The 14208-nt window shown below is 41.6% G+C and overlaps 1 protein-coding gene across 1 annotated transcript in view; it reads right to left on the reverse strand.

Annotated features, from left to right (window-relative positions):
* The window catches only part of NOX3 (NADPH oxidase 3), a 65992-nt gene that overhangs the window by 35823 nt on the left and 15961 nt on the right, over window positions 1-14208 (reverse strand). The window contains exons 7-9 of the mRNA XM_061428399.1: window positions 10908-11031; window positions 5376-5468; window positions 2782-3035 (exon numbers count right to left, since the gene is read on the reverse strand). Of these exons, the coding sequence (XP_061284383.1) occupies window positions 2782-3035; window positions 5376-5468; window positions 10908-11031 (471 nt within the window). The remainder of the gene's footprint in view (window positions 1-2781; window positions 3036-5375; window positions 5469-10907; window positions 11032-14208) is intronic.

The following is a 14208-nucleotide window of genomic DNA, read 5'->3' on the forward strand; positions in this document are numbered from 1 at the left end:
AACCCGAGTCTCCTGTGTCTCCTGCACTGGCAGGTGGGTTTGGTGTGTGTGCACGACTTGATTTGCACCTGTTTGGTCACTAGACTGTAAGTTCTGAGGAGGGAGGGGTTGTATCTGTCTTAGCCCACCACTGTAAACCAGCACCTTACAAGGCGTGGATTGTTCAGTAACAATTTGTTGAGTAGATTGTGAATGTTTAAAATACTTCAATCAACAGAATGTATTAAATAACCTCAACTATTCCAAAAGCACACATTTACATATGAACAAAGCTATGCTAATTAAAAAGCTTCTAAGTTATTCATAACCATTCCCTAAGGAGTGTCTATTGAAGGCACCCGGGGTTGGCCCATTTGGGCTTACTATGTGTTCATGAAAGTTCAATTGGGTTTATTTTAAAATATTCCATATACCAAACCTCCTCATAATTCAAATTAACTCTCCTCAAATTAATATTAATTAATAAGGCTTTTATTACATATTGATGTATGGAAATAGAAGAATAAAAATAAAAAGGCCTTAATCAGAAAGGGTTTGTATCTCAGCCCATGGTAGATTCTTTTATAAATAATTAGATAAAGGGAATTGAGAGAGAGAGAAAAACAGAAACTGTCCACAACTAAAACGTCTTATGGTTATTTTTATACTTCATTGTATTTGGGATTTATTTGACACTGATGGTAAAAGATAACAATTAAACCCAAAGAAGAATTGTGTCATAATTCGTAGAAATGCACAATAAATACATTTCTACATAAAACTGAGAATCTAAGCTGGAGCAGCGGGAGGAAATATTAGATCCCATCTCCCTGCTGATACAGTGATCCTTCCTTTCACATCCCTGATTGCTGATTACTTTCCCACGTGAAATTGCAGAGCCCCATGTTCCATCAAGGGGCTGGTCTAGTTTTTCCTCCTGTCTCACTGGGATCTGCCTTCTGACAACTCACGGGCTTTTACCTTCCTGAGAAACACAAACCAGGTCTTTTCCCTTCCCTGCCTCTCTAGCCTTTAACTAGCCGAATCTAGCCATCATGACACTCTGATGGTTCTTTTTGTGGACCAAAACACCTCCGTTTCTCTCAACGTTGAACTGGCTGCCTTTGCACAAATTCTTGTTTATCAAGTTCACTCAGGTACTTCCTGTCTGATGTAGATCCAGTTTCTGATAACATCTTAGAAACAAGTTCCCTCTCCAGCAGTCACATCACACTGTCCCTATTGCTTCTCATCAGCATCGCCCATCAACCTTCGGTCTTGTCTCTGAACCCAAGACCTTTTTTATCTACATTGCCCTCCCTTTCTCATCAGCACATTCATTGTCATCTCTGTGGTAGATGACCTTTCTTATTTTGCTAATAGCAAGGGTAGCTAACTGTTTTTTTTTTTTTTTTTTTTTACTATGCATTATGCAAAGAGCATCATACTGACTATCATATTTAATCCTCAACAGAACCTATGTTCTATTATTATCATTTTCATCTTACAGAGGAGGAAACTGAGGCAGGTGTTACATACATCCTCCAAGATCACATGCAAAATTAGGCTTTGAACCCAGGTTGTCAAATGCCGAGGCCCTTGGCTTTGGGTTGTAGATATAAGTTGCTGAGAACTCTAGTACCAATGTCGAGAAATTCCTCCATTTTACCTCAGAAGGCAAAGTCTTTTATTCATTTATTTATTTTTATTGAAGTATAGGTGATTTATATTGTTTCAGGTGTACAGCAAAGCAATTCTGTGACCCATACATATGTTAGTGTTAGTGACTCAGTCACGTCCAGCTCTGCGACCTCATGGACTGCAGCCCACCAGGCTCCTCTGTCCATGGCATTCTCCAGGCAAGAATACTGGAGTGGGTTGCCATTTCCTCCTCCAGGGGATCTTGCCGACCTAAGGATTGAACCCTGGTCTCCCTCAAGCGGGCAGATTCTTCACCATCTGAGCCATATATCTATTGTTTTCCAGATTCTTTTCCATTACAGGTTATTGCAAGGTACTGATTAGAGTTCCCTGTGCTACACAGCAGACCCTTGTAATCTTTTTTATATATAGTAGTGTATATCTGTTAATGTGAAAATTTTAAAAAAGAGGTCTTGTTCTCTCTTTGTCCTGAGTTTAGAGGAAGAGTTTTCTTCCTCTTCACGGGGCTGTGCTTCTCCTCTTGGACTCCTTAGTCACTGCTTGTCTCAGAGATTCCTGGGGTTGTATTACATTCTTTCTGTGCCCAAAGCAGTGAAAAATTATGGTTTTCTCAAATCTCTTCACAATGTATATCCCAACATTTTTTGTCTGTGTCCCTGTTTTTCTGGAGCCCTAAACATAGGCTTTGAGTTCTTATTGGGTAATCCTGTAGCAAGAATGGGAATCAATTTTAAGCCATTGATTACTAAAAGGAACCAAGGCGTGGTGACTATACTAAACTCTGTTGCATGCTGAGGCTTTTCTAAATCGGGTGTTGTTTTGGACTGACTTGTCCAACAACAAACTATGACAGCAAAAAGTGCACAGTGCTGCGTTAGGCATCACAAGTGGCTTGTAATTCGCCAAAGTGATGTTTTAGACCCGGGAAAGCAAAACGTTTCCTGTTCCTGGATCATGACCTGCCTTTATTGATCATTTGATTTTTAAAGAAATGTACTTGTTCGTACTCAAATTTTAAAAATGGTTTCAAATTTACCATCTAGAATTAAGATACTGCAGAAGCTCTCAGCATGTTGATGCACTAAAGGACCTTGCTTTTTATAATATGGTAACATACATAAAAAAGAAATGGGCTCCCACCTTGGCAGGCTCCAGGGCTCCTTCAGGGGCTGTCCTTCTACTCCAAAGGCCTTACATAGAGCTTCTGTCCAGTCTCCAGCTGCCCGGATGTGCACACTGAAGAAGTCCTCCTGGGGAGCGGAGGTGAGGGTGAAGGGGTGCCACTCCAGCGTGGATATGGATGGGCACTGGATCAACACATACTGCCCTGGTGCCATTTTAAAGTCACGCTTTTTCATGCAAAGTTCTAGCACTCCAGATGGATGGCTTACCACCTAAATAACAGCAAGAGAGTCATTGGTTCTTTCACTTAGGTTAAATAATAAGACAATGGCCTTCATCCCATCAAAGCTTTTTCAATTTTTATATCAACTCTTTTGAGGTGTAATTGACATAGACCATTAATTATGAGTTTCCAAGGATCATTGCCACAACTTTTATGTCTGAGTTGGCAACTTCAGCCAGAAAGACATTAATCTTCTTCAGGGGCTAGGCCAGAAATTTGTGTGGCTGCATCAGGGGCAAAGTAATGTCTAGCACATGATTTTTTGTCTCAGTGACCATGTTTTCAGTAGCACAGTTAATTTCAGGCTGGTTAATTTCAAGAGAATATAAGCTAGCATTTCATCCATAGCACATAATTAGCCTTAAAGTTATTGAAATAGCCACAGAATTAACTTCATGTTGTTTTAAGATGTAGGTCTAGTTTGTTACCATTTTCAATGATGTGTATCTTTTCTTTATCCTTTGTGAACTAACCCTGGTATTTCTTCATTCTAAGTATGAAACAATCTTCAAACTCTGAAATGTTTTGTTGGTTTGGTTTGGTGTTATTCAAACCTTGTCCAGTCTCCTACTTAGACTCTGTGTTTTAGATGTAAGAAAGCATGATGCAAAATCTATTGCTTTGTAAAGTGCTCTATAACTTGCTACTTATCAGAGACAAAGAATTAATTTTCCTCCTTAGACATATCTCTTTTTTCCAGGCTCCCATGTCTTCTTTTTTGACAGGAGTTATATGGGACCAAAATCTAGTGTCTGGATCCTGTGACAGTACTTTTCCATTCAGAAGAGAATTTCACAGCATTTTAATCATTAGTTTCTCCTCTCCCTACTGATCTCGTTCTGATTCAGCTGTTAAATGGTCTCCCTAGTAACAGCTTGAGTAGATTTCCAGAAGTTTTACGGTCTGGCTTTTGATACAGCTTGATATTCTTTGGTGCTTAACTTAAAAACAGCAACACAGAAGCAGCTTAAAACAGAAATATGAAGCAATTTCTGTGCATTTGCTTTCATGAAGACAGTTAAAGAGATAGAGTATTCTGTTAATATTGTATTAGCAAAGCTGCATGGGTTTGGTTAGCAGAGAATTTCTTCTAAGACGTTAAAACATCCGAGGGGAGATTTTGGGGTAAATTTTCAGTCTCCCAGGCATGTGTTCATTTTTTCTTCATTCATTCATTTAGTCAACAAATGCTTTTTGAATGTATATTCTATTCCAGACTTATTCTAGGACTGGGGATATAGTATATAATATGAAGCCAAAAAAAGTCCTCACTCTCAAGTAGCATATATCTTAGCTGGGGTAGAGAAGATTTTATTTTATTGCAAATAATAACGTATATAAGAAATGTATTTGGAGATGACACATGTTATGAAGAAAGTAAAACAACACAATATGTTGCAGAATGACACGGGAGTTCTACTCTTATTAATCAAAAGCAGAGTTATTATTACACTACTATTATTGCCAGGGCTTTCCTGGTGGCTCAGATAGTAAAGAACCTGCCTGCAATGTAAGAGACACAGGTTCCATCCCTGGGTTGCTAAGGAAATGGAGAAGGAAATGGCAGTCCACTCCAGTATTCTTACCTGGAGAATTCTGTGGACAGAGGAGTCTGGCGGGCTATAGTCCATGGTGTCTCAGAGTCAGAGATGACTGAGTGACTAACACTTTCACACTTTTGCTTTTACTGCTTGGGCATGTATTTTTGACCTATCTGCTGAGACCTTCCTCCAGCTCAAGGTAAAAATTGGGGAGCAAGGATGAGATATGTCAAGATTGGAAAATACTACCTTCTTGCCTTCATTCACTAGGGCAAGTCCCCTTCCTCTCCATTTTGAACTCCCCCCCAGTGCCCCTTCTTCATCTAAACCCAAGGGCAACTGTTCCCCCATCTTCTGCTCAGCAGTTCCAAATGTGAGTGTGTGTACTTGAAAATATATATACGTTATTTTTGTGTTTGCAATGTCCATGTTTTTATGTGGTGGAGGAAGCGATTATACTCTAAGACACTGTGATCCATGTAAAGCGTACTCAGCCTTCCTGCCTTTTCCCCTAGAGGACACCAAAATAAAGGGAAATACAGATGATTCCAGGGCTGTAGTATAACCTTTATCAGAATTCTGTGTACCAGTCGGGAGCCCTGATCCCTGTCTTCAGTAAAATTAGTCTCACTAAAAGATGCACAGGATACAAGCAATTATTAGAACAGAAGATGAGCCTCTAAATTACACACGGTTCTGCAATAAAAATGGCAAATTAAAAACTTGGGCCAATAAAAAATTTTCATCTACACTCAGGTTTTTATTCAGACATAAACCTACATGCATACCTTGGTAATGATAACTTCTTGCTGAAATCGCCAGAACCTAATTATTCTTTCACACGCATACAAGACCATGGGGCCTAAAACCCATTTCCAAGCCTGCAGAGAGCGGCAAAGAGAGAAGAAAAGGAAATGAAAATGGAATCCAAATATTTTCAATTTGAACCAATCAATATATAACGCGACGGGGTTTAGACATTTTCCTTTAACTTTGGGCCAGTTACCAACAACAAAGATGTCTCCTTGTATTAAATACTATAACATTCAATTATGCCTTGAAGTCTACAAGCTTATTTAAGAGATTAAACTCTTCTGTATTGGTTTTTATGCTTACTTGATCAATGATGCCTTTATGTAATTAGAAATAATTGAATTTGCAAAGAAATAGAAAGTAGATTGATGTTTATGTTATATATGATAGGGTCATAAATGCTCCCAAACTCAACCAAAGTCAAAGGCTTACAAACTACATTACTGAGTCAACACAGGACATGAGAAATTCAACAAAAAACATTTCAAGTAGTAATTTTGGGGGCCAAGAATGCATCATAACTTTGTGGGTCTGCCTAAAACAACTCACACTCTCACACCACGCATGCACCCATGTACTCACACACACATATACACACTTTCACACACATGGGCATAGTCAGTGTCATATGAAATAAAGCAAAGTTAGTTTCACAGTATTGTAAATCTAGATTAACAGAATCAGAACAAAAGCCTCAATACTTGTCTGGAGAATTGTGACAGGGAACATTTGCATTCTGTGTTAGCCTTTTCTGAGTATAATCTGCCGTATTAAGGTTCCGCGGGGCTACCCTTGTACCAGGGGTTGGGTTACAACATAAGGTGTCTGCTTCCTTAAAAGAGAAGGAATGGGAACTTAAAAATTTTGAAGATTTAATCTTCAAATTTAATCAAACAACCTTCTGAGGCATATGATATTCTCTTTATTTTGCAGAAGAGGGGACTGCGGCTCAACAAGATGACACAAATTGTCCAGGTCACAAAGGTGATAAACAAGGTTCACAGTGAAGATGTGAACCCAGATGGCCTTGACTACCCAGCCTTTGCTCTTCCCAAGTAATTGTGCTTCTTTCTGTTCAATGAAGAACAGACACTTGCTTCACATTAGAGACTCATTAATTCATTGAATTTTAGGATGATCAAGGTTCTTGGAAATCTAGCCTAGTTCTTTTAAAGAAGAAAAAGCAACATTCCAAGAATGGGTATAAATTGTCAGGGACACGGGGTGAGGTCGCAGAGAGCCAGGAGTAGAACCCAAGCCTTCTCCTCATTTCCCTCAGTTCTCTCCCTGGAATTCTAAATCCATTGGACCTTACTCTTAGAATCCTATCTTAATAGCAATAAGGGCATCCCTTTCTCCTGAACACGGATATTCACTAAACCTTCACCGACCGACTCCTCATCTTCCTTGTTCATTACTCCCCTGCTCATTAGCCTTCTCTGTCTTGTCTGTCTGTTGGCAGGTCACAAGCCCTTCAGCATTATTTTTGCTTTTGTTGTCTTTCTTGTTTCTTCGAAGCTCTTTTGTTTATTTCTAGGTCTGTTTGCATGGCACCTCTTCTCACCTACATCAACCTTCTGTGCTTTTTCCCTGGGAGCCTCTTGTTTGCCTGATAAAGGCTCCATTTATGGAGGCAACACAAAGCAATTTGACCCACTTATTCTTTTCTGCCTCAGTGGGATTCAGCAACGTGTTCAGAACAGCCCAGAGAATAAAACCTTTTGTCCACCTATGCTGTGGGTGAGGCGGGCATGATGATCAGAGTAAGGGAAAAAGGCCGGAAGGGATAGACACGAAGGATGGGGTTGGACCAAAGCAGTGAGTCCGTAGGTCTCTTATGCTTGAATGAACCAGAAAGTATTTTGAGAATAAGCTTGGATATTTACAGAAAAGAGAGCAAGGATGCAATTCTTTCTGTATGGGCTTAGAGAGAGATTTGCAAAAAACACTCCCATGGTCTCTATGTATTTTTACAAATAATCTTCCACACCCATTTTAGAAAGTTTGAGACATCACACACTTCATTTTGTTGGTGTCAAGTCAATCATGGTCTCTGCTTTTTCCATGTTGATAAAATGGAATGGATTATTTTTCTTTGTACAGTTAGTCAGGAAGGTGAATGTAAGCTATTAATCCTCACCTCTACCTCTGTCTAGTATATAAATTGCTCCAGGAGGAGAAAGCCTAGTTTAGTTATACTGTGATATTCTTGGAGCCCTTGGAAATTAGAGATGGAGGAGAAGATGGCCAGAGATGAATATTCAAAGATATATTTCCCAACAGGGGTGACCAGGATAGGCAAGAGCGAGTGAAAACAAGAAACAGCCAGAGCAGGAGGGACGTGTGATGGGGTGAGTCTTGGAATGGGTCTCAGAAGACCTGGATTCTGGTCTTGGGATTACCCTCCCTTATCCTATGCCTTTAGGAAAATCTTGGGCTCTTTTATGCTCAACTTTTCTGCCTTATAAAATGGGAGCGTCAAAGGAAGTTATTATTTGGGTTCCCTCCAAGCTCTTAAATGTTTCAATTTTGCTCACAGAGGTGAGTACAATGTTGGGGGCATATACTTGTGGATAGCAGCAGAGAGCTGGCAAAATGAGGAGTGGGAAAAGGCCAGATATTCAAAATGAATGCTGAAGAGCATAGAGGTGAAAGTTCACAGCCAGAGAGTGAGAAGCTCTGGCTCCTTGATGTGATTTTGCTTGGAATGCCCTCTGTGACCATAGGTAAGAAATGAAAACTCCTTGGATCTCAATTTTTCCATCTAATAAATAAAGGGCCAGGGCTATTTAGTATCTAAGTTTCTTTAATGTTAAGAGACTCTGTGGATTTTTAGCTTTATATTTTCTTCTCTAAAAAGTACTGAAAAAGGCACGGTACAGTGAGTATTTTATGGTAGAAATAAAACCATGTTGATTTAAAAGCTGCAGTACTGAAACCTGTTTCCTCCACTTTCACTCCTGGTTTTTCATTCCTACCAGAAAATAAGAACATGCTGGCTTTGATTTGATTTTATGTGTGTGTTTATGAATGGTCTCTTTTTCGAGACAATAGGATTTCCAGGGGGTGGGAACCACATCCTTGAATCTTGCATCTAGCGCAGTGTCAAGTATATAACAGCCACTTGGCAAGAGTTTGCTGAATTAACTCTACCTCAGTTAGAGCTTTTCCCTATACTGTTGACATCATGCTTTAGTAATTAAAAAGTGCCAGACATTATCATTATTATTTGTTAAAGCTGCAGTTAAATGAAATAGGCTAAGGAAGACCAGGTATCTTTTGAGATGGATGGCGTGAGGAATTCTAGAGTCTGGAGTCTTGCAGCATGTGTCTGTGAGTTTGGGAAGAAAGAGAGAAAAGTAGGGGAAAAGGGGATTGTGAAATAATCATATAATTGGTTCCTTTGAGCAGTTCAGTTCGTAGAGGTGATGCATGCAGCACCATCGGCTTTGGGAGGAGTGGGAGAGTAGGTGCACCCCTAAAGGTGAACTGATAAATATTCTCTTGAGAAAAGCACCATGAAAATGCACTGAGTCAAGAGAGGCAGAGGGGACGCGATGGAGGCCTGAGAAGACAGGGAAGGGGTGGCGCGGTGAGGCGCAGGAACCCTTCCTTGTTCTTGGGATGCCTTTTGGATTCGGTGTCTCTCAGGCAACAGAAAGAATACTGTGCAGCTCAGCCAAGCGGTAATTGCACAGCCCACACACGCTTCGAATCAGGATCCATTAAAAATAATGGGCAAGAGTGACAACACGAGTTTGGGTGTGCAAGGAGGTAAAGCAGGGGAGAGTGAACAGAGAGGTGGGTACGTGCCCCCTTCTCATGATAATTAATGTCAGCAAACGCTGCTGGGAGCAGGCTCTAGTCTGTATTCATGAGGTGTGGGAGAGGATTGATTTTTTTATGGAGACACTGTAGCTGAACATTTGAGAGAGGCATTCATGTTCCTCATCAATATGCAGGCTGGGTAGTGGCTCCCGATAGTTGAGTTTAAGACAGAGACAATCTATACTGGCCATTAAAAGAACCACAGTCTAATGGGCACATCTATTCCACTTCTCTTGGTTTTAAACATTCCTCCTAGCAGTTTTCATCCTTAAAATCCAGGGCTTAATTTAATAGAGTTGAAGATTTTTGAAAAAGTCAATCATTATATTCTTCATATGCTGATGACTTAATTTCCTGAATCCTCACCATTTATATACTATTATCCCATTTTTAAATATCTTTTGGCTTCCCAGGTGGCTCAGGGGTAAAGAATCTGCCTGCTAATTCGGGAGATTCAAGGGATGCAGGTTCAATCCTTGGGAGGCGGGGAAGATCCCCTGGAGAAGGGAATAACAACCCACTCCAGTGTTCTTGCCTGGGAAATCCCATAGACAGAGGAGCCTGGTGGCTATAGCCCATAGAGTCGCAAAAGAGTCAGACATGACTGAGCACAACCATGCACTTTTTTGTCCCTTGTTTCCTCCTTGTTTTAATCTGCTGGCTTCATTCACTTTCTTTTACACATTACCCAGCTGTCCCAAGGTTTGCATTGTTCTGAGACACATGATAAGACCGAAGAAAATTGTTATTTCTATTTATCTATGCCATCAATTGGGAGAAGGAAATGGCAACCCACTCCAGTATTCTTCCCTAGAGAATCCCGTGGACAGAGGAACCTGATGGGCTGCTGTCCATGGGGTCGCAGAGTGGGACACGACTCAAGCGACTTAGCATGCATGAATGCATTGGGGAAGGAAATGGTGACCCACTCCAGTATTCTTGCCTGGAGAATCTCAGGGACAGAGGAGCCTGGTGGGCTGCCATCTATGGGGTCACAGAGTTGGACACGACTGAAGTGACTTAGCAGCAGCAGCAGCAGCATGTCATCAACTGTCATCCTGACAGCATACCCAGGAAATCTTACTTTTGAGATTTTGGACACTATTATCTACTCTAATTAAGTCTATTTTGGTCTAATATTGTCATTATTTCAGGAATAGAAGCTTAATTGGAACAGGAAGTAAATGTATGTACTTTCAATTTCTTTCTGTCTCGTAAGTTGTGGAAAGAAAGAAGGCAAGCTTGCAAAGGTGGCCTGATTCTCACTTGGGCACTGCCTGACATTCATTGAGAAGGGATGCTCTTAGTCCTCAGGATGGAGTGGGCAGTCGCCCAGGGCATCAGGGAGCCGTATGTGCGGAGAGCAGAGGGTGGCTAGCCCACCGCTTTCTGACTCCTCCAGAGACAGGGCTGTGCGTGCGGGGCTCTGAATCCCATGCTCTCAGACATCCATATTTAAATGTAAGTGGAAGAACACGTTTCAAAACGAACAGAGTGCTTTTGGCAGGGGATCTCTTTTGAAATTATCCATAACTCGAGTCCTCCATTAGCACTCTTAATAAAGAGTTGGCTTTGTCTCGTGGTGACACGGGGCTGTTCTTTTTTTCAAGCATGTAAAAGCTCTAGCTATTTTAACTGTGGCAACAGCTATTTTTAAAAGCTCCTGGGCTCGTTCTTACCGAAGGTTCCTTGCCAGAAAATTGAGGCACGGGGCACCGGACCTGCCACTCCTCCGGGTGGTCTCTGCAGAGGGTGATGTTGTGCAGCAGGAGACTCTCGGGGGTTTGGCCTCGAACAATCCGGCTTGTTATTAAAAAAAATAATAATAAAGCCCTCAGATTCGAAAGTGATTTTGTGCCTTGTGATTGCCACGGATACATAGACTATGACGGACTCTACAATAACACTTTCACTGTCTTGCAATCTGGGCTGGGGTGCATTTCCCTGAGCTTCTTTAAAAATAGGAATTTAAGAAGCTTCAAGCAACTTTGAAGAGCCCAGAAAAGAAGTGCCCCTCGGTGGTATCCTGTGTTAAATTGAAAGTGTCTACATTAGAGAATTCATAATGAAGGAAATTGTTTGAACACATCCTTTTGTAGACTGTTGAATCTAATTAGGTTACATCTTGTCCTGATTGCTGATTCGGGCTAATTGGCTAACTGTACTATTTGGGTCTTTTGTGAATTTATTGAACTTCCCTTCCTGGTTTGTTTCTGAGCACCTTCAAGTTGTCAAGTGAAGAAGTCAAAAGAAGTGCCTTGAATAATGGTATGTGTTCCCCCAGTGACCCAGAGCAGGCTTAGTATTTGATGGGGTCCAAAAAGGTCGATGTAAAATGTGCCTTTTAAGATGATATTGTTGAATTGGAGACTGAAAGAAGAAGTTGGCCTTCGTGAATGGAGCACTGGATCAAGAGTCCTGTGATCCTGCTATATTAGATTTCCTACACATGCGGTATCAACTGACCCCGGACAATTTGCTTCGGGGCAAATTCCTTCCTTTATCTACTCGTGCACAGGCTGTGACGCGTGGGGTACTGAGGTCATACAACCTAGGCGTTGCTCACTTTCTAGGTGTTTATGAGTAAAATACATGGGTTTATTTTTTGAGGAACATGGTCCTTGCAGAGAAAGCTTAGCATCACATGAAGCTTTAGTGTGTGCTTCGCATCACACTAGGCTGCTCAGGTCCTGGGTAGCCTGTGGAGTAACACAGCCGCTTTTGCCTGGGAGGAGGGTGCAGCAACGCCCTTGGAAGTGGCCTGGAGAACTGCCATCCTGGCCTCTGTCCTAGTCTGTTTTATGGAAGTCATCCAAACTTGGTAACATCCCTTTGAGTTAGATGAGCAAAACTATCTGTGAATCTCCCATGAGCAAACGATGCCCAGACATAGGAAGAGTGAATAAAATAGACGCCAGATGAAAAGAATCTGTAAATTTTAACACCTTCCTTCTCAGGCCTCAGACAATTCTTCTTGTATCCCAAGGGACCTCAGAACATTTCTCAAATGCAGTAAGCATCTTTTTAAAAAATTTTAAACTTTTTATGTCTTCATCCATGCCATCCCATAATAAGAAGATTAGTGGGCTTTAACACATTGCAATAATCCTACTTTACTTGGCATTTTTGTATAGAATTTGCAAATTACTTTTTGCTGTAAACAGTAGCTGTAGAATACTTCAAGCTGAGAAGATTAAATGAGGCCCTTATCCCAAAATAAGCCTTTCAACTAAGTTAAAATGACTAAAAAAAAAAATTTCATCTTGTGAAATGTTATTTGGATATTAAAAAATATCTCCAGTGAAACACTGCCCATTGAAATCCTCTTGTGCTCCTACAATGCACCATGGAGTGAATGCGGAGGAGGAAGGATCAGGGCGATGCATGCATAATTTTTGTGAAGAGGTCTTCTAGATGCACGTGAATTATGAAGAGCTCTCAAGTGAACTCCAGGGGTTAACACTCTGGCATCGGCAGAAGAGCTCAGAGAGAAAGGAAGGCCTGACAGCCTTTGGGGTGGAAGGCTTGGGGACTACATACCACACACCCCATCCCCCAAATACAGTCAGGGTGAAGGATGACACATTCAGGAGAGTCAAGTGCAGCTATTTTAAAGTTAAAAGAGGCTAGAAAGCCCTTAGCCAAGCAGCAGCATCAACGTGAACATTGACAACTAGGTTTCCAAAGACTAGCCGAGGGATGGCTAGTTGATTTAGGGTTAAATATGCTGCCGGGGGCAATTTTCCCTTCTGTGTTTGTGTGTTGGACAAGCTAATGGATGATGGGGAAGCTCTTAACCAGGCAGAGCCAGTGGAAGGCACACAGCCCCCTTGCAAGAAGGGGAGGCTAAGATTGGGGGTACATCTAGGATGGGGTGGGAGGTTGGAGGAGGCGGCTGACTTGCTGGGAGGTGCAAACTGAGAAGAACTGCCAGAGGGCCCCACATGGGACCCAGAGTCACCACGAGGTGGGTGACCTTTTTGGCCGGCCATCCGGTCTCCATCGCCGTGTGCTTGCCCTTCCAGACCTGGGCAGAAACAGAGCCCACCTCTGAGACCAGCCCCCTGCACTCAGCAGCTACTAGGGCAGGAGAATGGGTGCAGGACAGAGTATCCAGCGAGCGTGGGTAGCAGAAGAGAAGCTTCTGGCAAGCCATGCAGGGCTTTGCAGTATCACCAATCACATTCTCACAAGTGTCGAGGAATGTTTTATTCATGTAAGTAGAGACTGATCTCCAGGGCTTGTTACCACTAAAGGGTGGGTTGTCTGAAAGCCAGTGTCTTGCATCTGACTCTGTCATTTACTTGTCCTTGGATTTTGAGTGAATCACTTAACCCTCTGAGCATCTATTTCCTCCTTATGAAATGGGAATACTGGCGCCGTCTTCATTGGACAGGACTGTTGTTGGGGTCAAACTGATTATCTGCTTATATGAATGTGCTTTAAAATTTTAACGTGGGAAAAAAACATCAATTTATGAAATAATTAATATGGGACAAACTAGTTTGTTGTTGTTGTTCAGTCATGTTTGACTCTTTGTGACCTTGTGGACTGCAGCACTCCACGCTTTCCTATCCATCACCATCTCCCAGAGTTGCTCAAATGCATGTCCATTGAGTCAGTGACACCATCCAACCATCTTATCCTCTGCCGTCCCCTTCTCCTCCCAATCTTTCCCAGCATCAGGGTCTTCACCAATGCATTGTTTTTTTTCACACAAGGTGGCCAAAGTATTGGAGCTTCAGTTTCAGCATCAGTCCTTCCAATGAATATTCAGGACTGATTTCTTTTAGGATTGATTGATTTGATCTCCTTGCTGTCCAAGGGACTCTCAAGAGTCTTCTCCAACACCACAGTTCAAAAGCATCAATTCTTTGATGCTTAGCCTTCTTTATGGTCCAACTATCACATCCACACATGACTACTGTAAAAACAATAGCCTTGATTATTTGGACCTTTGTTGGCAAAGTAATGTCTTTG

The sequence above is a fragment of the Bos javanicus genome, chromosome 9, assembly GCF_032452875.1.
Source record: "Bos javanicus breed banteng chromosome 9, ARS-OSU_banteng_1.0, whole genome shotgun sequence".
Classification (NCBI taxonomy): domain Eukaryota; kingdom Metazoa; phylum Chordata; class Mammalia; order Artiodactyla; family Bovidae; genus Bos; species Bos javanicus.